Source organism: Tamandua tetradactyla, chromosome 6 (genome assembly GCF_023851605.1).
Source record: "Tamandua tetradactyla isolate mTamTet1 chromosome 6, mTamTet1.pri, whole genome shotgun sequence".
In the NCBI taxonomy this organism is placed as follows: Eukaryota; Metazoa; Chordata; class Mammalia; order Pilosa; family Myrmecophagidae; genus Tamandua; species Tamandua tetradactyla.
In genome coordinates, this window is record NC_135332.1 from 90,206,697 (window position 1) to 90,231,780 (window position 25,084).

At 44.3% G+C, this 25,084-nt stretch overlaps 2 protein-coding genes across 8 annotated transcripts in view; one reads left to right on the top strand and one right to left on the bottom strand.

Moving 5' to 3' along the window:
* SPIDR (scaffold protein involved in DNA repair) overlaps positions 1–20,868 on the top strand; it is a 757,458-nt gene extending 736,590 nt beyond the window's left edge. For 4 of the 7 annotated variants that reach the window (XM_077166724.1, XM_077166723.1, XM_077166725.1 and 1 more), the window contains exons 17-20: positions 14,082–14,175; positions 15,427–15,541; positions 16,115–16,168; positions 20,213–20,867. In XM_077166724.1, coding sequence (XP_077022839.1) covers positions 14,082–14,175; positions 15,427–15,541; positions 16,115–16,168; positions 20,213–20,377 — 428 coding nt within the window. In that variant the 3' untranslated portion in view covers positions 20,378–20,867. Of the gene's footprint in view, positions 1–14,081; positions 14,176–15,426; positions 15,542–16,114; positions 16,169–20,212 lie in introns of all 7 variants that reach the window. The other 3 variants (XM_077166726.1, XM_077166727.1, XM_077166722.1) reach the window with 2 other exon arrangements.
* A 1,056-nt stretch (positions 20,869–21,924) lies between these two features.
* Positions 21,925–23,091, bottom strand: CEBPD (CCAAT enhancer binding protein delta). The gene has a single exon (XM_077166732.1). It carries the CDS (start codon positions 23,064–23,066, stop codon positions 22,257–22,259), a length of 810 nt encoding a protein of 269 aa, XP_077022847.1. The 5' UTR covers positions 23,067–23,091; the 3' UTR covers positions 21,925–22,256.
* Between the last annotated feature and the right edge of the window lie 1,993 nt (positions 23,092–25,084).

Genomic DNA, 25,084 nt, shown 5'->3' on the forward strand with positions numbered 1-25,084 from the left:
ATAGTTTAATGCTCACATAATATTTCCTTGTGTGGAAAAACTGTTTCTCTACTGATGGACATACAAGATGTTTGCCTGATTTTGCAACTACAAACGATTGTAATAAACATTCTTATATATAACTACCTACTTACTTGTATAAGGGGATATCAGGGTCTTAAGGTCTACTTATGTTTTTGAACAACTTTATTGAGATGTAATTCACATACTGTACAATTCACTCATTTAAAGTGTACAGTTCAATGGTTTTTAATACACTCACAGAATTTTACAACCATCACCACAATTTAACTTTAAAACATTGTCATCACTCCAAAAGAAACCCTGTATCCATTAGCAAACACTTCCCATTCCTCCCTCCCCTCAGCACATAGCAACCACTCATCTTTCTCTATGGATTTGTCTATTCTGGACATTTCCTATAAGTGGAATCACAAAGGATATGGTCTTTGGTAACTGGCTTCTTTCACTTAGCACATTGTTTTCAAGGTGCATCCATGGTGAAGCATATATCCTTCTAATGGCCAAATAATATTCCATTGTATGGATATACCATGTTTTGTTTATCATTTTATTTGTTGATATGCACTTGAGTTGTTTCCACCTTTTGGGTTATTTCCACCTTTTGTCTAATATGAATAATTCTGCTGTGAACATTGCTGCACAGTATCTGTTTGAATTTCTATTTTCAATTCTTTTAAGGGTTTTTCTACCTAGGAGTAGAATTGCCATGTCATATGGTATTCTATGATTAACTTTTTGAGGAATTATCAAACTGTTTTCCACAGTAGATGTACCACTTTATATTCTACCAGCAATTCAAGAGGGTTCCGATTTCTCCACATCCTCACCAAACCTTTGTTTCTTTCCCTTTTTTTATTTTTTTGTATAATAGCTATCTTAGTGGTGTAAAGTGATGTCTCATGGAGGTTTTGATTTTAATGACTAGAGTTGTTGAGCTTCTCTTCATGTGTTTATTGGCCAGTTGCTTACCTTCTCTGAAGAAATGTTCTTTGACATTTTTAATTAGGTTGTTTTTTGAGTGCTGGAGTTCTTTGTACATTCTAGATATTAACATCTCATGACAAACAAATTACAAATATTTCCCCCCATTCTTTAGGTTGTGCTTTCATTTTCTTGATAATGTCCTTTTGAATTTTGGTGAAATCCAATTACCTATTTTTTTCTTTTGTTACTTATGCTTTTGGTGTCATATCTAATAATTCATGGCAAAATCCAAGATCATGAAGATTTACCCCTGTTATCGTCTAAGACTTCATGGTTTTACCTCTTATATTTAGGTCCAGCCATTTTTTAATTGATGTTTTTGATATGGTATGAGATGTAGGGCTCCAACTGCATTCTTTTGCATTTGGCAATCCACTTGTCCCAGCACCATTTGCCAAAGAGACTATTCTTTCCCCATTGAATGGATTTTATACCCTTGTTGAAAATCAGTTGGCTATCAACATAGGGGTTTACTTCTGGATTCTCAATTCTGTTCCTTTCTCTGTACGTCTACCTTTTTTTTATTGTGAAAAATAATATATTTACAAAAAAGCAATAAATTTGAAGTTCATTGTAATAAGCAGTTATAGGAAAGATTTCAGTTTCATATGGGTTACAGTTCCACAATTTCAAGTTTTTCCTTCTAGCTGCTTTAAGACACTGAGCACTAAAAGAAACATCAGTATAATAATTCAATAATCATACTCTTTGTTAAATCCTATCTTCTCTCTTATAACTCCACCTTCTCCTTTGAACTTTTTCCCAATCTTGAGGGGTATTTGTGCTATGCCCCATTCTAACTTTTTCGTATTGGAAAGAGGTATCAATAATATGGGATAAGGGGATGTAACTAGTTGATGTTCTGGAGAGGTTGGCCCCTCCGGGTTTCAGGACTTATCTAGCTAAGAACCCATCCGGAGGTTGTAGATTGCTGGAAAGTAATCATTGTGCATGGAACTTTTATAGATCCTAAGATAAAATCCTAGGTGTTCTTTAGGGTTGGCAGGAATGGTTTTGGTTGAGGTTTGGAAAACCATGGTAAATAGCAATTCCTAGCAGAAGCTTGCATAAGAGTAGCCTCCAGAGTAGCATCTCAATTCTAATTGAACTCTCTCAGCCACTGATACCTTATTTCCGTATGTCTATCTTTATGCCGGTACCACTATGTTTTGATTACTGTCACTTTTTCATAAGTTCTAAAATTGTGAAGTGTGTGTTCTATGACCTAGGTTCTTCCTTTACAAGATTGTTTTGGCTATTCAAAGCCCCTTGCAATTCTGTATGGATTTAAGGATCAGTTTTTCTATTTCCTCAAAGAAGGCTGATAGAATTTTGAAAGGGATTGTGTTTAATCTGTAGGTTGCTTTGCTGTAGTATTGGACTCTTAACAATATTAAGTCTTCCAATCCATGAACATAGGATGTATTTCGATTTATTTAGTTCTTTTATTTCAGCAGTGTTTTGTAATTTTCACCATGCAAGTGTTTCCCCTTCTTGATTAAATGTATTCCTAGGTATTTTATTCATTTTGTTGCTATTCTAAATGGAATTGTTTCTTAATTTCCTTTTCTAGTTGTTCATTGCAGTGTTTAGAAACACAACTGATTTTTGCATGTGATTTTGTACCCTGCAACTTTGCCACATTTTTTTTATTAGATCTAGTAGTTGTTTTGTGGATTCTTTAGGATATTCTTTGTAAAGGAATGTCATCTGCAAATAAAGATAATTTTACTTCTTCTTTACCAATTTCAATGCTGTATTAGTTAGGGTTCTCTAGAGAAACAGAATCAACAGGAACATTCGCAAATATAAAATTTATAAAAGCATCTCATGTGACCGCAGGAACGCAGAGTCCAAAATCCACAGGCAGGCTGTGAAGCCTATGATTTCAACAGAGGGTCTGGATGAACTCCACAGGAGAGGCTCGCCAGCCGAAGCAGGAAGAGAGCCTGTCTCTTCTGAATCCTCCTTAAAAGGCTTCCAGTGATTAGATTGAGCATCACTCATTGCAGAAGACACTCCCCTTTGGCTGATTACAAATGGGATCAGTTGTGGATGCAGCTGATGTGATCATGATCTAATACTATGAAATGTCCTCATTGCAACAGACTGGCCAGCGCTTGCCCAACCAGACAAATAGGTACCACCACTTGGCCAAGTTGACACATGAAGCTGACCATGACAGATGCCTTTTATTTCTTTTTCTTGTCTAATAGCTCTAACTAGAACTTTGTGAGCAATGTTGAATTCAAAGGTGAAAACAGGCATCCTACTTTTATTCTTGATCTTAAAGGGAAAACTTTCAGATTTTCACCATTGAGTCTGATATTAGCTGTGGGTTTTTCATAAATGCCTTTATCATTTTGAGTAAATCACCTTCTCTTCCTTATCTCTGAGTCTTTTTATCATGAAAGGTGTTGGATTGTGTCAAATAGTTTTTCTGCATCAAATGAGATATCATGTGGGTTTATCCTTCATTCTTTTAATGTGGTTTATTACACTGACTGATTTTCTTATGTTGAGCCACCATTTCTATCCTTGAATAAATCCCACTTGGTCGTGATGTATAATCTTTTTAATATGACATCAGATTCAATTTGCTAGTATTTTGTTGAGGATTTTTACATCTGTATTCAGAAGGGATATTGGTTTGTAGTTCCCTTTCTTATGTGTGATGTCTTTGGCTTTGGTATCAGGTAATGCTGGCCTCACAGAATGAGAAGCATTCCCTCTGTGCTGGTTTGAAAGTATTTTGTACCCCAGAAAAGCCATGCTTTAATCCTGCTCCAATCTTGTGGAAGCAGCTGTTTCTTGTAATCCTGATTCAATACTGAGGTGTGGAAACTTTTGATTAGATTATCTCCAGGAAATGTGGCGTGCCCAGTTGTGGGTGTGACCTTTTGATTAGATGAAGCTATGACCCCATCTATTCCAGGTGGGTCTTGATTAGTTTACTGGAATCCTTTAAAAGAGGAAACATCTTGGAGAGAGCCAGAAATGACAGAAGCCTCAGAGCCAACAGAAACGTCACGGTAGAACTGACACAAATGCAGCACATGGAGAACAGAGACATGGATGTTTAGAGATGCTTGGAACCCACCAGACTTTGCCAAGATATATTAAGCAAACCAGAATGTGGAGAGAGCCAAGGGAAGCCAAAAGGTGAAAGCCAGCCCTGGAGAAATAAAGTGAGGAACCCCTACAGGAACAGAGGCTGAAAGCAATGGAGCCCAGGAGCAAGGGACCAGCAGATGCCAGCCACGTGACTACCCAGTTGATAGAAATGTTCCTGACACATTGGCCTTTCTTGAGTGAAGGTAACCTCTTGTTGGTGCCTTAATTTGGATACTTTCACTACCTTAGAACTGTAAACTTGTAACTTATTAAGTTCCCTTTATAAATCCTGTGCCATTTCTGGTATACGGCATTCTGGCAGCTTTCAAACTAACACACCTTCCTTTTCCATTTTTTTGGAAAAGTTTGAGGAGGATTGGTGTTAAATTGATAAAACTAACCATCTGGTCCTGGGCTTCTCTTTCTTGGGAGATTTTGATTACTGAATCAATAGCTTTACTTGTTACAGGTCTTTTCAGATTTTTTGTTTCGTAAGTCAGTTTTGGTAGTTTGTATATTTGTAGAAATTTGTCAGTTTTATCTAGGTTCTCTAACTTGTTGGTATAAATTGTTCATGGTATTATTATATTGCTTTTTATTTCTGTAAGTTAGGTAGAAATATCTCCACTTTCATTTCTGATTTGAGTTATTTGTGTCTTCTCTCTTTTTTTTCTTTGTCATTTTAGCTGGTTGTCAGTTTTATGGATCTTTTCAAGTAGTCAACTTCTGATTTCATTGACTCTCTTTCCCTTCCCTATTTCATTAATCTCTGGTCTAATGTTTATTATTTCCTTCCTTCTGTTAGCTTTCAGTTTGGTTTTCCTTCTTTTTCTAATTCCTCAAGATGTAAAGTTAGGTGGTGGTGGGGTTTTTTTTTTTTTTTTTTTTTTGTATGCTATATGGCAGGGTCACATTTCATTATTTTCCCATGTGACTATCCTATTATTGCAGCACCATTTGTTGAATTTTTTGTTGGTTGGTTGGTTTTTGTTGGTTTCTTTATTTGATTGGGAAGTGCATGGGCTGGAAATCAAACCTGGGTCTCCCTCATGGCAGGCGAGAATTCTACCACTGAATTACCCTTGCACCCCCAAATTAGGTTGTTTTGAGATTTCTTCTTCTTAATGTAGGCATTTACAGCCATAATTTTCCCTGTGATCACTGCCTTCACTGAATCTCATAGGTTTTGATATGTTGTTTTTATTCTCTAATATTTTCTAATCTCCCTTGTTATTTCTTCTTTGGTTATTCTTCTTTTGGTAGTTTGAGTGTGTTGTTTAATGTCCAAACGTGTGAATTTTGCGTTCATTTGTTAACGATTTCTAATTAATGATTTCCACTGTGGTCAGAGAATCTTCTTCAATTTTTGAAACCTGATTTGTGATATAACAAGGGCTATGCTAGGTATACTTGAGAAGAATGTGTATTCTGCTGTGGTTGAATGGAGTGTTCTATATATGTTGGTTACTTCTAGTTGGTTTATAGAGTTGTTCAACCTTCTATTTCCTTATTAATCTTCTGTCTAATTGTTATATCAATTATTGAATGCAGTATATTGAAGTCTCCAGCTCTTATTGTAAAACTGTTGATTTATCCATAAAAGTCTGTCAATGTTTGCTCCCTGTACTTTGGGGCTCTGTTATTAATGCATTTTTATTTATAATTATTATCTCCTTTTTATGTATTGACCCTTTTATCAATTTATAATGTCCTTCTTTTTCTCCGGTAACAGATTTTTAATGTGTCTCCTACATATATGTATTTCTATATTTATACATATGCACACACAAAGGCAGATATGTGATATGTATGTTACAGGGAATTTTGTTTACAACTGGAGGATAAAGGGAGGGATGCTAAAGGGAAGGGGTCGTTTGGGCCAGCCTGGGAAGAGCTGCATCTGTCTTGTTCTGCTTTCCCCCAGCCATGCTAAAAGGTGATATGGTCACTTAAAAAAACAAAACAAAAAAAAAAAAAAAGCGATAATCTGGCTGTATAACAGATAGACTGGTACAAACTAGGGAGAGAGTATTGTCAGGAAGATGAATTGTAAGGCTGTGAGAAAGTGTTCATATAAGAAGATTGTGGGTAGGAGGGGCTGCAGGAACCATCTGCACAGACAGGGCAGAGCAAGCTGCCAAGTACACCTGCCAGGAGTGCCTGTCTCTGGGATGGTCTGCTGCCTGAGCTGCTGCTCACCCTGCCTCCTTGGCCTTGCCTCCTTCCACCTTCATTCTGTTCTGCTGGCTGCTTTATCTTCTCTCCCACTTTCCCATCCCATTCTCACCCTCGTCCCACACCCCTGTACCTCCCCCAGAGCCCATTTGGGTGGTAGGGCCCAGGTATAGCAGGTCTAATCAAGGGCTCAGAGTTGGGGAGAAGATTGAGGGAGCTTACCCCTTTGTAGCTCTCTGCTCCACCCCTCTCAGCTTTACTGCAGTGCCCCAAACATCTTAGGCTGACAGGGCCAGTGTTGGTACATGTCTGTATTTGTGATAAATGTACATGTACCACCCTAAAAATCTTTTTTTATGAGAAAATATGTACCTGAAGAGATGGACTGCAAAGTAGGGTGTGGAACCTAATCTACTCATAACTACTGCAGTGAGTCCCACAAGGGATGCAGAAAGAAGATGGGTGTGTGCAGAGAGAAGATCTTGTCTTTCTTGTTTCTGAAGAACCTCCTCATATTTTTATACCTTATGTTTTGACACCTCAATGGCTATGAAAACAAAGTGGCATTCCTTTTTCTTTTAATAACAACTTTATTGATACAAATCACATACTATGAAATTTTCCTTCTCTAAGTACACAGTTCAGTAATTTTTAGTACACTCACAGAATTTTTATTGTCCAAAAAGAAACTCTATGCCCATTAGCGGTGACTCCCCATTCCCCTCCTATCTTAAAAAAGCACAAACCTACTTTCTTGATAGATTTCCCTATTATGGACTTTCATTTAAATGGAACTGTATAATATGTGGTCTTTGTTCCTGGCTTCTTTCACTTGAGTATATTGTTTTCATTCTTCATCTGTTTTGTCACATATAGCATAACTTCATGCTTTTTTACAGCTGAATAATATTCCATTGCATGTATGTGCTTGTACAGGTCTTTGAATGGATACATGTTTTCATTCCTCTGTGGTATATCTTCTCCTGTTTTTATGTAGTTTTCATATTGACTACTGTTATAAGTAGAAGGACATGCAGCAGTGAGACTAGAAAGAATCAACACTACACCCATGATTGGGAAAAGGTTCTGTAGGGCCAAACCCCATCCAAAGAAACAGAACTGTGAGACTCTAGAGACTTAGGAGCCTTTAAGTGTAAACAAGATGACTGAGAGTTTCAGGAAAATATAGCTCCATGTGAGAGGAAGCCACAGCTTAGTCAATGGCAATCTCCCTGAAGAGGAAGCAGTTCAATTGCAGACTTTGTGGAGTCTGGAAAAGGGAAACTCAGGAGTAAGAGTTTTGTCAGTTTTATAGCACCACCTGTGAAGATGGGCCCTAGGCATGGGTGGGGGTGGGGGACAGCAGGCGTGGAGGGGGACCTGAGAGTGGAGGGGTCCTTGAGAGCGGAGGGGGCAGTGGCTGTGGCCTTGCATTGTGGATGATCTCCCTGTTGGCCCTGCTCAGGCCGGCTGGGTTAGAATGGTGGTTCCCACTAGGGACCACCAGAGCTCTCCTATGCTAATATGCCTATAATTTGCATATCCTGTATCCCCTCTGCCTCCCTGTCATGAGGACCATTCCTGTGCCAGGAGTAGCTTGCCATGGTATACTGAAGGCTCGTGGGTGGTTCAGATTCAGAAGCACATTTCCTTGTGCAGTGAAGAGTGCCTCTTCGTAAGGTATCACATAGGATGGCAACAAGTGAAGCTATTGATGAAGTTAAGTTCCTAGTCATCCTTACATCTATTCAAGCAAATAGGCAATTTGATGTGTCACAAAGCTCTGTTCCTGGAAGCTTGAAAAAGGCTCAGATGGCCTATGTAGTAGAGGAGCGGCATGCAGTGCCAGGAAATGGGGCCCGAACTTTGACTCTCTGTAGATTTTACTAAATGTACACTTCCCTGAAGTGAGGAAGGCCCTGGGGCAGGGCTGCTAACCTGGGCCTTAATGTCAAGTGTCTGGACCCTCAGGCCCCAGGGACCTCAGGTGCCATAGGGACCATGGGCCACCAGGCACCCCCAGAAACCAACCATTATTGTATCTGTGCTTTCCTTCCAGTGTCCTGTCAGTGCTGTTACCACCACTGTCACAGTGCTTGCATTTATTATGCATTATAAAGAGCGTATCAGTTATAAAAAGACACCCACCACCAAGAATTCAGTAAATATGAGTGCTTTTCCCTATGGCTAAAATTTCTGAAGGTGTTAATAATGGAGAAGAACAGTTAAGTCTGAACAGCAGAGAAAACAGGGTCTGGTTGGATTATGCATTTCCTTTATATTCAGGTGAAAAATTTGTTTTCTGAGTTCTCAAATTATAAATTGTTGAGGTTGTCATTTGGGAGTAAACCAGTTCTGTTAGGCTCTTTTTTTTTTCCTTATTCATCCCAATAAATATTTTATAAACCATTTTCTTTTCCTTCAGCTTTTTTCACTAAATAGTGGAGAAAGTTGGAGAGGTTGACATGGACATGGGTGGTGAGTAGAGAAGAGTCCCAAGGCAGGGCCTGGGGCCTCTTGCCTTCTGTGCACATACAGGGCACAGGCATTGTGGAGCATTCCAGGCCTCTTGCCCACAGTCAGATCCTGGGAACACCAGGTCCTTTCAGGAGTTCTGAGCAGGAAGGCAACTCCACACACATCCTGAGTTTTGGGGAGCAGGTAACCGGCCTGGCCTGGTGAGGTCAGCAGAGGCTATGTCCTGAAAGCCTGGATGCATTGGCCACAGGCCAGGCTCCCCATGCCCAGGATACCAAGGAAACCCCCCAACTTTCCCACTCCCACCCAGGCTCAGGGCTCAGAGTGGCTGCCTGGACAGGGACAATGATATTTCTGTCTCCAGTGAAGACCCAGCATTGGAAAATGTGACAGAGATCCCTTCCTTTATGTTGACACATCAGTGGGGTCTCCTCGAGTGCAAGCAAGGAGCCAAGGAGGGAGCTGGAAGACAACAAACAATGAGGGGCCACTGTCCCAGGACTTGATTCACCTTGGGAGCCTGGAGGGCTCCCTATAAGTGGGCACAGCACAGATCTTACAGGATCATTGTGAGGAATAAGTGAGATAATGAGAGTGAAAGCCTTTGAAAACTGTTCGTATCATACACAGGTAGGGCTTTAACCATAACAGTATTGCAAATACCGTCCATGAGCTTGCATTAAGAGAAGCAGAGCACAGTACTTACTTAGATTTTACAAAGTGAAGCACACCATAGATGTCTCAGTGCTGCTATATTGTTACAGAACTAAAAGGCACCAAGGCCTGTGGTGTGGAGCCCTATTCTGGCACTCCCAGCACCGACAGTGGGTTGCCTCTCACCTGGTCTTGGGAACCATGGGTTCAGGCCTGGAGTGGGGTAGGGGCAGCAGTGGGCAAGTGTGTGTGTCTAGAGGGAATGAAAGACAGAGGTCACAGTTTACCTATCACAGCCCTGTGAGGGGGCAGGGGCAGGTTAGAGGTTTATATGGAAAGGAGGAAATTATTCCATTATTCTGGTATAAATGGAGCATCTGGCCCACTTAATTTGAACTGGGTCCACAAAACAGGTCAGCCGAATGTCAAACACCCTGTGATCACAGCATGCACCAGGCCCAGGCAGGCCTGCCAACCCTCCGATAAGAGCCAGGCTAACCAGGGATTAAGGAAGAGCAGAGCCTCAGCTGCAGAACAGCAGAAATAGATCCAGCTACCCCTCAGGGATGCCCAGACTGAGGCAGACCTAAAGTGGACAGTCTTCCCTGCAGACTGCAGGCGCTAAACTCCTCATCGGATCAACTCCATGCCTGCCTCAGCAGCTGCCTTAAGAAGCAGCAACAGCAAATACCCTTTCCTCAGCCCTCAAGGCCACCCCCCTGCTCAGCCCTCTCTGCCCAAGAGTCCTCCCTGTGTGAGTTTCAGCAGTGATGGGCTGGGCCCTGCTCAGAGTTGCTCACAGCCGCAGGCGCCCGGTCCTGACAATGGTGTCTCCTGCCACTGCTCAGGCCTGTGGAATCCAGACCATTTCCCCAAGCAGAGTCTGAGAGGGGCCTGAAGGAGTCCAGAACATGCCCAGGCATGGCAGGCACTGCTTGGACTGGCCAGAGCCTTCGCAGGGCAGGCTCACTCCTCCACCTCACCTCGGACACCAGTGCTTCCAGTGGCTGCACCCCAAAGTTCAGGTCCTCAGGGTAGGCAGCAACTCTTATCTGGTTCATTTCCTGGGGAGAAATGGTTTGGCAAGGTTGATTTTATCCCCTCACCATAGCTTACTGCTTCTTTCTGCATCGCTTGTTCACGGACAGATCTCTCAGTGCAGCTGTGAGTAGGAGCTCCCTGCTTGGGTAGGGGCAGCCAGGGCCTGTTTGTGCGGTGTCACTCCTGAGGAAAAGAAGGCAAAATCTCTTAACTTCTTTCAGTTAAAACATGAGGGAGGAGGATGTAGGAAAGAGTTAAAAGGTTACTAAAGAAAATTTTAAACCAGGCTTGAAGTGCAAGGCTTCTGCTGCTGACAGACAAACTGAGGGGGTGTGGGGCCTTGGAAAGCATCTTTAAAAAGATGTTCCAGTAAGTGAGTGATGTACCATTCCCAGACCTAATCACAAGAGATTTCTGGGCATGAGACTAGCACCATAAAGGCTTTTAATAGCAAGTTGCAGCCGGCTGATGAAGGTGGGCGTCACGTTGTTCAAGCCCTAATGAAAATGATTTTCTCCTTCTAGGGCCCATTTACATGAATGTTCTAGATACTAATAGTTTAATAGGAAACTTCCTAACCCCCTCGGAATTCCTTCAGTGTTGCCAGAAGGGATTCCCACCAATGTGTAGGCCCCAGATGAAATACGTTTCTCAACTCTTAACATGTCCTCTAATTGGAAGGAAATTGCTTAATCCCTTATAAATGTTAAATGCTATTAACACCACATATGTCCTAGGGCAAAAAAAGAACTTTGGTTTGGTAGAAGTCTACTTCTTATTAACTAACAAACTTTTACTAAGCAGTGCTAGAACCAGGCACTCTATTAGGTACAAGCCACATGGGTATGGCTGGGACAGACTAATCCCAACCCATCCACCCACAGCCTGGAGGAGTCTCTCACTGTCTTGGGACAGGGTGGGGTGAGGTGGGTAGGAGGGTGGGGGGCTGCATTGACACAGTCCAGGGCCTAGTGCTTTCAGACAGAGCCTCTCTTTTCTCTGCTTTGAACCTTATGCTTCTGCCTGTTGTGAATTATCAGACACTCCTTTCCTGCCACATTATAAGCCTTTATTGACTTTACTTTTCATCCTTTTGGCCTACTTTTATATTAAATTTGCAAGGATACGTCATTAGCAAAGGCAGCCTTTTCAAAATCAAGATCTATTGTTTTCTTTTTTCAACAAGTCATTCAAGTATGTTTTGCATGAATGAATTTTAATAAATCAAGCCTACATAGTTCTCATAATTCTGTTTAATCCTCTCAAGATAATTTTTTTCCTAATGTTTATTCTAGTGGGAAGGAAATTTGTTGCTCCAAAAATGAGAAGCATGTCTCTTCTATTTTTCTGGGAATTCAGGCCACATCTTACTTTTTATTCAAACTTGTAATCTCAAACTTTTCAACAAGGGATGGTCTCTGATTTGCCAGTGTATCTAGATAATATCTGTAATCCTTCATGTACAAGAAAATCAGACCATCTCAAACCCCTGCTTAAAATTCCTCACTGCCTTTTTCTCATCCCTTCCATTATCAAGTCTGAAATATCAGTAAGACACTGAATTATCTTGGTTCTGCCAACTTCACAAGTACGGTGGTCCTTTATTCCTTTGCTACCCCAGCCCCAGCTGGTGGGCAGGTACAGCTCATGGCATCCTTCCACGAACCAGCCAACTCGTGTCCACCTTTTCAGCCTGCAAACCCATCTCAGGCCCCTTCTTCGTGGAGCCTTCACAGGCCTTCAAACAGACCTAAAGGTCATCCCTGCTACATTTCTTAAGCATCTTTTCCATTGCTCAATTGACTTTTTTTCATGATATTTTTACCCTTTATTTGTTCATCTGTTTCCAGAGTAGACTGTGGAGTCTGTGAGAGAAGGAATTGTGTAGCCTTCGTCTTCATGTTTCCATTGCCACATGTGCAGCTTACATGAAATAGCATTCTTTACTTATTTGTTGGTTAAATAAATATATGTACGGTGAAGGAGTTAAAAAGAAATTTTTGTATCCTTAGTTGCAGTAAGGAAACCAAGAAAATATTTGTAGCAGATACAACAAAGGTTTATATGCTATGGATTTCAACTAACTGATAAATAAGCAAGTGACACAAAAGAGAAATTACATAAAAAGACATAGTGTTAATAAACACATAAGAATATTTACCTTTCCTAGGACAAGTACTATATAGTCTCACTAATATGAACTAATATTAATGAGTAAACTTTAAGAGTAAAAGTTAAGAAAGAGGGTAGAGATTGGGCATTTAGTGCTGAAGGTGTAGAGACTGTTCAACAGGACTAATGGTAAAAATCCAAAATGGATAGCACAATACTATATGATTGTAGCACAATATTGTAGATACACTGAAGGAAGCTGAGTGTGAGTATGATTGAGGGAGGAGGGCTGGGGGCATGTATGACACCAGAAGGAAAGAGAGGATAAGGTCTGAGGTGGTATAATTTAGTAATGCCTAGAGTGGGCAATGATGGTGAATAAATGTACAAATAAGAATGTTTTTGCAAGGAGTAGAACAAAGGAATATCAGCATTGCAAAGTGTTGAAAATGGGATGGTATACACAAAAAAATACAATCAATGCAAGCTAGGGTCTATAGTTAACAGTAACATTGTAATATGCTGCCACTGAATGTAACAAAGGCTATATGCCAAAACTAAATGTCAGTAAGCAGGGGATATGAAGAAGGGGTATGAGATTCTTTGTGGAAGAAAAGAAAATGTCCTCATAGATTTTGATGATGAAGGCATGGCTATGTGATTATATCAGGAACCACTCACTTTTTTCACTTAGGTTGGATTGTATGATGTGTGAATAAAACTGTTTAAAAAGGAAAAAAAAAAAGAATATTTACCTTTCCCAATCAAAGAAGTAGAAACTAAAATAAGCAATACCATCATACCTATTAAGAAGGCAAAAGTTGGAATGCTTTTGTTTTTGTATAATGTTTCTGTTAACCTACAAATTCTCTAATTAAAAAAATTTAAAAAAAGAAGGCAAATAGTTATGATATGAATGTGCAGTGTGTGAATCGCTGGTGACAGGCTTTCTGAGAAACACTTTCTAAAAGGGTTTTTTCACATCTCTAATTTCAGACTCTAAGGCACAGTAATTCTACTTCCAGGATTTTACCCTAAGAAGAGGGTCTCAATACAGAAAAGGCTTTAGTACAAAAACTTGCATTGCTGCACTACTAATGTACTTTGGGAACTTAAATGTACAATAATGAGGAATGGCCAAGTGAACATCAACGCAATGGCATATCAATAAGATACATAAAATAATACAGCAATTGTATAGCAGCCTAAAAAGTAGAACAAGACTTTGTATGTATGGTTTGATTACAACTATTTGAATTCATGTCATCTAGACAAAGACTGAAAGAGCCCAAGCAAAAAGGAGAATACTTGGTTAGGCGGTAAGAGTGTGGGCAAGTTTTCAATTATTTGTGCAATAATTGGAAGTTATAAAAAGCTCAGGAGCATGTATATAAACTCACAAGTGAGAAAAAAGAAGTAGAGAGTAGCGGGGCAGGAGGACAACCTTGGGGAGCCTGCTCTTACCTCTGAGAGTGTGGCTTTCTGTCCCCTTGGCCTAGGCACCGTGGTTGGAGTCGACGAGAGCACCGCTTTTTCATGGCCTTCGTGTGACCAATGTGGTAACGGGAGATTGGAGCAGAGCCCAGAGGACAGGTAAGGGGGTAGTGCTGGGCCTAGCACCTGCCACTGCTGCCACTGCAGTCCCAGGGTGCACGTCCCCCCCTACACTGGCACAGGCAGGCTTCCCTGAGGCTCCCCCTCCAAATGGGGCTGAGTGGGACCAGCAGAAAGACCCACAGGTATGCCACACCACAGGGAAGAGGCCATAGAGGTTGATATGCTTTTCTCTGCACAAGGTTTCTACTATTGCTATTCCTTATCTTAAAAAAGGAGAAGAGCTGGGGGTGCAAGGGTAGTTCAGTGGTAGAATTCTCATCTGCCTTGTAGGAGACCCAGGTTTGATTCCCAGCCCGTGCACTTCCTAGAAGAAAAAAAAAATTCAATAAATGATGCTGCAGTAACAGGATAGTCACATGGAAAAAGAATGAAATGTGGCCTCCACCATACAACATACACAAAAAAAAGAGCTGTTCAAATTGTTTGTTTGTTTGTTTTGTCCTGAGTTATGTTCTTTATGATCAGTCAGGAGAACAGAGAAACTCAGACAAAAGTGAGTGAGGACCTCGACAGCAGCACAGTATGTCACATTACGAGTGGTGCAGACTCTCACAGAGACCAGTAGACAGCTGTGTGAACAGGCTGGCCCTCCCCGCTCAGCCCTCCAGACAGCCCCCTCCTCCCAGCCTAGCCACCCAAGTGTCACGGCACATTTCACTCCCTGGAGTCAGTTCCCTGCCTTCCATGTTGATGTTGACATATGACAGACAGAAAGCACTGTTACAACTTTTTTGCTTCTTAAGAAGCTAAGAGCATATGTCTCCGTAAAGCCTCCTACGTTAGTGGCCCTATGGGTAAAAAAGGCAATGCTAGATGATACATTGAGGTGAGAAGAGCACAGGTCATAGGTTTACTTGAAAGAAGAAAATGAACATCAATAATAGTGATTAAAAACAGGTTTTCCTTTCCAAGCGGATTGGGAAGCCCTGCCTTCCCATTGCTTCCCTCAAGAGGGATGTGACAGCACTTTCAGGGAGGTCTGCCTGTCCCTCCCACATTCATTAGGGTATTTCTTCTCTGCTCACTGTGCCCTGTGTCTGTGAGGGTTTCATCCACCCAAGCGACCACTTACCCCGCACACAGGTTACTCCAGAGAGCATGCTGAGTACAGTTTCCTCTGGCCTGTCTAAGGAACTTGGTTCCTATAGAATGTCTGCCTGCTGCCAAAGCTCTTCTGACTGTGGCTTGTGTGAAACTTGGTCCTCTGTACATTTTTTCACTCAACAGAGGAGCCTTTCACTGCGGCCAGTGCTCCTGTCAAGTGACCTCTCCTGTCCTCAGGAGGCACCTGCAGATCTTCCTGGACTGCCCATCCAGACCTCAGTGCACAGTGAAGGTCAAGGTAAGGACTGCCCTTCCCAACCCACCATGCAGACCAGGTCAGAGCAGCATCAGAACATAGGATCAGGGCAGGATCGGGACATTGGGTCAGGGAAGGATCAGGATACGGGGACAGGGCAGGATTAGGATGTGGGGTTGGGGAAGAATTAGGACATGGGGTCAGGCCAGGATTGAGATGTGGGGTCAGGTGAAATTGGAACGTAGGGTCAGGGTAGGACAGGGATGACGGTTCAGGGCAGGATCAGGACAGGGAACTCATGACCTCCCCACCCACTACATGGAAAATCTGATCCACTGGCTGGCAGAGGCTGGCTTCAAGGCTCATCCAACCCTGAGGTGCTTTCCTGGGCTGGGGGCAGGGCCCTCCCTAAGGAAACCATCTCTCCATGTCTGAGTTCAAGGTAACAATTGACTTTGAGCTTCAGGGTGAAGCTGCTGTTTCTTGCCTGAGCCCCGGCCAAGTTTTGAGCAACGGGAGACAGGTGATTTAGGTGCCATATGCCGCTTTCAGAATGTGCCTGTCTTGGCAATGCTCCTCTTTCACATCCAACCTAGCCTGTGCTCTCTGTTGCAGCTGTCACAACGGAGCATTGCTTCCCTCCTGAACTCTGCTGCTGGTGACGATGGGGTGAGTATAGGTACCCACCCTGCACCACCCAGCCTCTCCAGCTGTGTCTTCCTCACCCAGCCCCCAGGAGCTCCCATGGCATAGCTGGGGCCGGTGACACTGCAGCAAAGCACATTTTACATTCTTTCATCTAAACCAGAACTTATCTGAGTTTAAAATTGGAAAGTGGATGATCATAAACACAGCCTATGAGAACTACTGATTTGAGTGAGGGGTTCTCACCCAGACTTGACCTTAGAATCACCTGCAAGGCTTTAAAGCAAGTTTCTTGTCTCCCTGTTTAGTTAAAGCCCATGAACCCTGGGCATTTTCTATAATGTTCCTGGGGTGGTCACCAAACTCCAGCTCAAGGTTCTGTGACTGCTATGCAAACAGGAAGCCAGTGTGTAGGATAGGCCCTTCACTGCAAAGAATCTACAGGCCCTAAGAAGAAAATGTCAAAAGTTACCAATGCCAAGAACTGTGCTTGTGGCTTTTTTCACCCATTATCTCAATCTCCCCCTGAAGGTGGATCCCAATTTTGCTGCTAGGACATACATCTGTGTTGCATGCCACATGGTGGCCTTCACAGCTACCCCACAGGGATGACCACCTAGCAGAGTATGTTGCCACTCCAGGTGGGACATATCATGGGCCTTTTCTATGTGTTTCTCTGTTCCATAGAGGCCTCCATGTTTAATGGGTAAGGAGGCAGCAGTATGTGTGGACCACTTCCTTTTCTCCTTGTTTCGTGGTCCGTGGTGGAGAAAGGAGAACAGGACAGGGCCAAGTAAAGAGGGACCTGCCCGAGACCAAAGGGTCTGTTTAAAAAATGTGTGGAGTTTAACCAGGTGCTAAATCTGGCAGGTTTGGGCTGTCTAAGAATATATCTCTGCTGAGAATACTAGGGGAAAAGTTGCAGAAACTCTTGCTTTAGGAGAACACAACCAAAACCAACTACCCAAACAAACTAAAATTGAAAACAACTATTTTCACAGTCTTAATTGAGGCACCCAGGTAGATGCAGACCACCAGCTCCATAATGGGAGCAGGGCCGGGTCCCAGGGCTCAGCCTGATCTCCCCAGTCCCTATGGGCTACCCAGGCAAGTGGGCTTGGCTTCCTCTGGGAAGTCTGCAATGTCAACAGCATTTTCACCGTGCATCTACCTAATCCCCACCTCTTGTGGACTGGGCCCAAGGTCAGGAGGCAGCTTTGGCAGAAACCCTCCCATGACCTGTGTTTTTCTGGCTGAGGCTGAAGTGTTCCTCCCACACACCTTACTTCACAGCTAGAATGGCCCAGTAAAACCCTCCTTATAGAGGGCTCAAAAGGGCATGTATGTACATGTGCATATGTGATGACAGCCTCAGGTACCCCCTCTGGGTGGTGCCAGTGGGACGAGGTTAAGTTCTGAATCTGGAGGCATGCATTTTTGCAAGTTCCAGACCCCAAGACCCAGCTTTACTCAGAGTAGACAGTCAGGTCTTCACATCTGACCTGGGACAAAGCCAACAGGAAAATCATATAAAAGGGCCGAGTGGGTGGACATCCGGCTAGAGTATCCAATGTATCAGTTTTCTGAGAATCTGCATTCATCAAACAACTCCAAAGAATCAAAGTAAGACCTTCCATAGGCACAGTGATTCCATTCCCTGGAGAAAGTGTGCTGTTTACTGGTTAGGCTACATGAGTGTTAAGTTTTAGGACGCCACTAGAATATGTTTAAGCTACAGATGTGGAAGGAGCAACATAGGATTGGTGTCACTTGTCCATGTCAGTTCTCAACAGTAACAATACAGAAATAGAGAATTTGGAGTTTGTTTCCTTGGCTTTTGGAAAAGGAAACCATATTGTGCCTTTTGAAAACAGAGATCTTTTGCAAATATACAGATACATATTTGTTTGAATAATGCATGTGAGGTGTGATTATTGTCCACATTAATGTAAGGAAATAAGACTTTACCCAGATATATGTATATTTTAAGCTCCATTCACAGGTTATATTCTTTTTGCTGATAACTCTAGTTGCTACACCTTAAATTTTAAAAAGAAAAGATTATTTGCTGACTATTTTTCAAATCCAAATTCTGTACTTCTACCCTAAGTGAGCATAGGAAAGTCTGAATGTTGATTTTACACATACACATGCCTGTGAACCTGAAAAAGGCTAGCTAAAATAGTAAGACATAACAAAGCAGACTCTGGTTGGTCCACTGCAGTCCTCCCCACACTGTAGCCTAGCTTCTCACTGATCAAAACCTCCCTTCACTCTCACTCCAGATGGACAGTGCTTGAGTTCTAGCCTTACTCAGTGACAGCTCTTCAATGTCTAGTCCTTCGCAGGATCTTGATAAACTCTTGACTAATGAGTAAAAGGGGTAGTGGATAAATCTGCCATCCACAGCACATACAAGCCTAGCCTTAGCCACAAGTGCTGAGTCATATACTTTTCTTTAGTTCCATCTCTTAACCTCTATTAACCAGTAATTCTCACTTCTCTCCGTCACTCCACTAAACCCCACTCTGGTGACCTCACTCTATTTTTTTTTAATCAAGGAAGCCAAAACTCTTTACAAATATACTAAGTAAGCTCCGTATTTAACACCATGCCTCCCTCACAGAGGGAGAATTAAAGGAACATCATGAGTTGGCATTTGAGTGGTGTCAGATCCCAGACTGATTTGATATTTATTGCTGCAAAACAACCATCTGAAAGCTTAGTGGCCTAAGCATTCATTCTGCATACAAGTCTGCATGTGCACAGGACTTAACCAGGACAGCTGGACTCTGCTCCACTTGGCACCAGCTGGGTGGCTCACAGTCTGGGCTGGGCTCTCCAGAAGGCCCAGTCATTCACAGGTCTGGCCATTGATACTTGCTGCTAGCTGAGACCTCCCCAAGGGTCTGGCCAGAACACCCACAGAGTCCTCATGGGGTCTAGATGCCCTCACAGCATAGTGTCAGTTTCTGAGAGCGACCATCCTAGTGAAAGCCAGGCAGAAGCTGGGGCACCCTTTCTAACTGAGCATCAGACATCACTTTGTGTCACAGCCACTGCACTCTCTTAGTTAGAAGCTAGTCAGCAAGGCCAGACGTGGTTCAAGAGGACACTTAGGTGCCCACATTTGATGGGAGGACTCCCAAAGAATTCACAGATACATGTATATTTTAAGCTCCATTCACAGGTTATATTCTTTTTTATTTGACCTTCCGAAGCCTTGATTTCCTTAACCATGAGATAGGGATAGTGGAATGGATAAACTAATCCACCCTGAGCAGAGATGTTGGTGAGGTGTATCAAGTGTCTACATAAAAGAGACATAAGTGGTGCCACCACCGTTAGTCTACCAGTGGCAGCAAAGGATGATTTCCGAGAGAACTCAGAGTTTTCTAGGGCTCTGAGCTCCTAAAGGTCAGAGATGTTTGGTTAGTAATTGATCCCAATGTTTTTGAGCCTTTCTTTATTTTCAGCCCTAGATTAACCAACAACCATAAGATATTCATCAAACAGAATGTCCAGATAATGCTGAAGTCTCTTTACTGCCTCCCTTAAAGAGCAGTTTAGCCCAGTGTACTGTAGAAGAAATGGGATCCTATTAAGAAGGGAAGTTTGGGGCCAAGTACCAGGAAATCCTTTGACCGGAAGTGTTGCTAGATTGGGGAAGTGTCCCAAAGGAAGTGGGAGACAGCTGCAAGCGTGACACAGGGCCAGCCCCAGCTCACCCAGCTAGAGAACTGGTCACGCCCCCTTCCTTCCCTACGACAGTCAGCTGGAAGATGCTTATCATAACACCCACTAACAAACATCCATTAGATAGCTTTTAAATTTTTCTTTGTGTAAAAACAGAATTCAATTATCAGAATAAAAGTTATTCTCTCAGTGCCATTTTAAGCAGGGCTTGTTTTTCCCCTCCTTACCAGCGTTGTCCTCACCATCTGAGCAGCAGAAGGTCATGTGCTGGGGAAAGGCCCTTCTACTCTGGCTCTTTAGTGTTGTGCTGTTGAGAACAGGACATCCAGAGCTAACTCTATTTGCTGTAACCAGTGTGCCTTTATCCTGCAGAGTTATGAAGTGAAGAGTGTCCTCGGAAAGGAGGTGGGGTTGTTGAACTGTTTTGTCCGGTCCATAACCACCCACCCAGCCAGCTGCATTGGACTGGAGGAAATTGAGCTTCTGAGTTCAGGGAAAGCCTCGGAGGAACACCCGTGGTTGCCAGAGTATCTGTGAACTTTGCAATGTGGCTGCAAGTGTTGTTTTGTTGGTAGGGGTGGTGTAAGTGATAGTTATGTGTTAACTATGAACAGAGTGAATTATTTTATGGTCTTGTAATGGAGTCCACTTAGATTTTTCTGGGGCAAATGTTAGTAGGATGGTTTTGTAAATAATAAATAAAAATACTTTTTCTACCATTTTATATTTTCCATTACTTTTCTGTGAACATCTGCAAATTTAAGGAGCATGTTATTAAAGCTTAAATAAGTTTGAGGTCTTCATTTTGTAATTGTCTTAGTCAATGAAAAAAATTTTTGGTCATTGTAGTTTTAAAGTGTTTTAAATTTTACCATGATTCAGCATGCTTTTCTTACGGTATTTATTTTATACTTTCCCCCAAAGGATACCCTGCAAAACTTAAACCTTTGTCCCAAATTATAAGATCACTGTTCTGCTACAATAAATGTCCAACCTAAGCACTTTGCAGTTCAATTTTGGGGGAGGGAGGGAATGTGCTGGGAAAACTATGCCAGAGGTGAAACTGTTACCCATAAAGTAGATAAGTTAACCAGTGTGATTACAGCTATACTGCACAGAGATGTAGATAGCTCACTCTACAATTCAGCAGTTTAACCATGCTGTGGCTGTGCAGAGAGCAAAGATTAATAGACTCAAATAGAAGCCAGTCATACATTAAACTCCACTATGGGACAATCCCTTATTTATGTATAGATAAGGTTATGGTTATCGTATGCTTTGCTGGCAGAGATTTAAATAGTGCATAAAACCATGAATTTATTAGCTTGGAACACTAAGGATTTTTTGTGTGTCTCCTTCCTTACAGCAATACAGTCCTGACAGCCTGACAGCCCATAGTTGGTTAATTACGTAAACACAGATGTTGGTTTAGATGTTTAAACCAGGAAAAGGTTTCTGAAACCCAACTTTCTTGGAGGAAAAGGCAGATAGCTTTATCTATTTGTTTGGATTAAGTTTTGAAACACTGCATTTACTGGTAAGATATCTGGTTTTAAGTAGCTTTGTAACTGCCTTTTCCATCTACTCCATGACCGTTTTATATTTTTGCGTACTTTGAATTATCTTCAGTTTTCATGGGATTTTGCTTTCACTTTCCTTAATCTTATGGCAACTCCAAGCTGGTTTCACAGAAACCGTCTTCTACGGCAGTCAACTAAAGGAAGAGAGCCCGTGACTGTTACCAAAGGGACCCCACATTCCCCAAGGCAGGCCTGCCCTCCGCCCCCTCCCGGAGCGAGACTGTTTAGTTTGGCGTACCTAACACCAGAAATCTGCTGCCTAACGCGAGCTCACAGTCACGCTTCAAACATGTTGAGCAAGTTCAAAGAAAACATTTGGAGGTAGACTTTGGCATTTTTCAAAAGCAAACCACACCGTTCTGAGAAGCTCGCTTGCCCAAGGGGAGACCACTTTATCCCGCAGCTGCCCCCAGCGACCCATTGCACGCTGCGTGATGGGATGGACCCTTCCCAGGAAGTCCTGGGCCGCTGCGTGCAGGAATCACGGTGAACACAAGGAATCAGTGCAGATTTTAAATGCTGCTTTATTCTTAGAAATACTGTAAAAATTAATATAAAAATGGTGAGCGTGCTCAGTCTTTTCCTCTTATCTACAATACAAAGGTCTGTTGAGAAGTCATTTTTACAAATGTACCTTAGCTGCATCAAAGGAATAAGATGTAGAAAAAGCTACCATTATAAAAATAATTTAAGGGGAAATAACCAGTTCTAGCTTTTCTCGCACTCCGTGGTGGAAGTCCGCCGCGGCTTGGGTCGTGGCGCGCCCACAGAGGCGGACCCCGCGGCGCCCCGGCCGGGGTCTGAGGTCAGGTCGTTGCTCAGTCACTAGCCGCGCGTCACCGGCCGTCGGCGGCCCCGGGTCCCGGGAGGAAGGGCGCACCGGGCAGCTGCTTGAAAAACTGCCGCAGGCCGGCCAGGTCCCGCGTGAGCTGCTCCACGCGCCGCTGCAGTTTTTCGTTTTCGGCCGACAGCTCCACCAGTTTCTGCTGCATCTCCTGATTGCGCCGCTTGGCCTTATCGCGGCTCTTGCGCACCGCGATGTTGTTGCGCTCGCGCCGCTGCCGGTACTCCGGGCTACCGCGCTCGGGGCCCCGTTTGCCGGTCCCGCGGTCCCGGGGGGCTGCAGGCGGGGGTCGTGGGCCCGGACTGCCGCGCGGCGGCTCCGGAGACGCGGGCGGCGTGGGCTGCGCGGCAGTCGCCAGGCTCACCACGGTCTGCGCGCACGCGGCCACCTGCGCGGGCAGCAGCGATCCGGACGCATCGCCGTCGCCCCAGTCGGGCTCGCGCTTGAGCGGCCGCGGGGTCGGGCCGGGGGCGCGCGAGGGGCAGCCGGGCAGCAACTCCAAGGTCCCCGCACCCCCAGCCGCGCCAGACTTGTGGTTGCTGTTGAAGAGATCGGCGAAGAGTTCATCGTGGCACAGTTCCAGGGTGGGCACGGCGGCCATGGAATCGATATAGGCGCTGAAGTCAATGGCGCTTTCGTCGTCGTACATGGCAGGCGCGGCGGCACCCAGCTCCGCCAGGGTCCCTGGTTCGGCGGTCCGGCCCGGCTTCCCCGCGCGGCCCGGCTCGTAGAAGGCAGCGGGCTCAGGAGGCCAGAGCGCGCCGCGCGTCGGGCCGTCCAGGCTGAAGAGCGCGGCGCTCATGGCGGCAGCCCGACTCTGCCGTCCGGGCGCGGGGCTGTCACCTCGCCGACAGCGCGGCGCCCTTTTCTACCCCGCCAACATGCAGGCCCCGCCCCCGGCCCGGAGCCGCGGGGGCGCTTCGGCCCCCGGGGTAGAGGGCGGGGAAGGAGAGGGAGCGGGCAGGGGCCATCCCCAATCCACCGGCCCGCCCCTATCCCGCCCCACGATGTCCCCTCTCCTAATCCCTTTTTCCCCGTTCCGGGCCGCCCCCTCAGAGACCCCAAAAGGTACGACCCCTACCCCCAGCCCCGCGGTGCCCCAGGTCCGCGCCCCCAAGCTCCTCTGGCCCGCCCTCCCCGGGGCGCCCCGCCCCCTGCCAGACCGGGCCGCGCTGCTGGGAAGGACCCTCCCAGTGCCCGGACGCCGGTCCCCCTCCTCTTCTTCCTGTTTGTGGGGTGGGATCCTCCGCAGTCCTCAGCGGACCAGTGGCCTCAAAACCACGATTTGGCAGCGGCGCGCGCGTCCCGGGTTGGTTCCTGGGAAGGGTTATGCCGTGGAGGCTGGGGAAGAGGAGGGCCGGGATGAGGGTCCCGGGCCCTACAAAACCGTCTCAGTGGTAGTCTCCCAAGGCCACGGACGTGGGTCCGCCATCTCGGGTTCCACAAACAGGGGCGCGTGTCCTGCGCGACCCGGTGGTCGAGACCCCCAGGTGACCAGGAAGACCCGGGGGAAGGAATTCTGCGCGCCACGGACGCTGCCAGAAAATCTAGGCATGCCTCAGGCGCCCTCCTCGGGGACGCAGGGGCCAGCCGGCCCTGGGAGACGAGGCCCAGCCAAGAGCACAGCGGGATTTGTTCCGAAAGCAAACGGGGTCCCAAGGCAGCCGTCTCCAGGCCTCGAACACTGCCGTCCGGGGCGAACCTTCTCGACCCCCGCCCACGGGTCGGGGCGGTCCCAGGCAGCCTCCCGCGCTCGCTGGCCTCCCTTTTAGGTCTTTTAAGGCAGTGCCATCGTGTGGCTGTATCTTGCTTTAGCCTATTTATAGTTCCAGGCTTCCTCCCACCTCGCCCTTCTCTGTTAATCATTCCAAAAAGAAGTGCTCTTGAACAGACAGGGCAATCTACAGCAGTTCCACCTGGGTTTGGTTGGAAAGATGAGATACATAACAGAAGCTATGACAGGGTGTTAAATTGCTAGCTCTTCACGTCGTAAAATGCGTAACAAGACTGTATGAAAGAATTTTGATCCTTAAGTTTTGTTATAATTTGGGACAAGCATTTTGGGTCTGTTCTCCTTATTAAAATATTCCTATTCAAACCTGGCATGCGTCTAGCATTTCTTTGCTTGGTCTTCTTGTTCCCCAGACATTAGGTTTGACACTCAGCCCGTCCACTAGCTCCTATCTCAGTTTTTAGCAGTCAATTCCAAGGAAATTCCAATTTCCGAAGATATACTGTGAGACACTTAATAGATTTTCAAAAGGACAAACATATTGCTTCGGAATTTCTCAAAGAGGGTAAGGCAATGTTGATATTACACTACTTATGAATTGCCTATTTAGGGTAAAATCTAGGAATGCATATAGTGTGGGCTCATGCATACCCAGGGAACAGGCCTAGCACAAATGCTTTGCTTTTTACTTATTTAGGAGGCCATACAAACAATATTAAATCAATTAAGGGGCACAAATTAAATATTTATATGGAAAGCCATATCCTCAAAAACAGTAATGCAGGGACTTAATTCAATGAGATGATCAGTAGATTCAGATAACAATAAATGTTAATGTATTTGTTAAAACTGGGTTGAGTTTATAGGATACGAATGCATACTGAAATGTTTCTAGAAAAGGAGTGTTAAAATACCATTGACCACTTGGGGCTGAACTTCAAGGAGATACTATATTTATGTTTTTAAAATATATTGTGCTGGTTTGAAACGTGGTGCTGGTTTGACTTTTTAATTTGAATTCTCAGTAGAACTGACAAAAGGAAGTGTGAAGTTTACCCCCAGAAAATCCATACTCTTTAATCCAATCT

Coding starts and splice junctions, on each gene's coding strand:
- CEBPD (XM_077166732.1), bottom strand. CDS start 23,066: ATGAGCGCCGCGCTCTTCAGCCTGGACGGCCCGACGCGCGGCGCGCTC.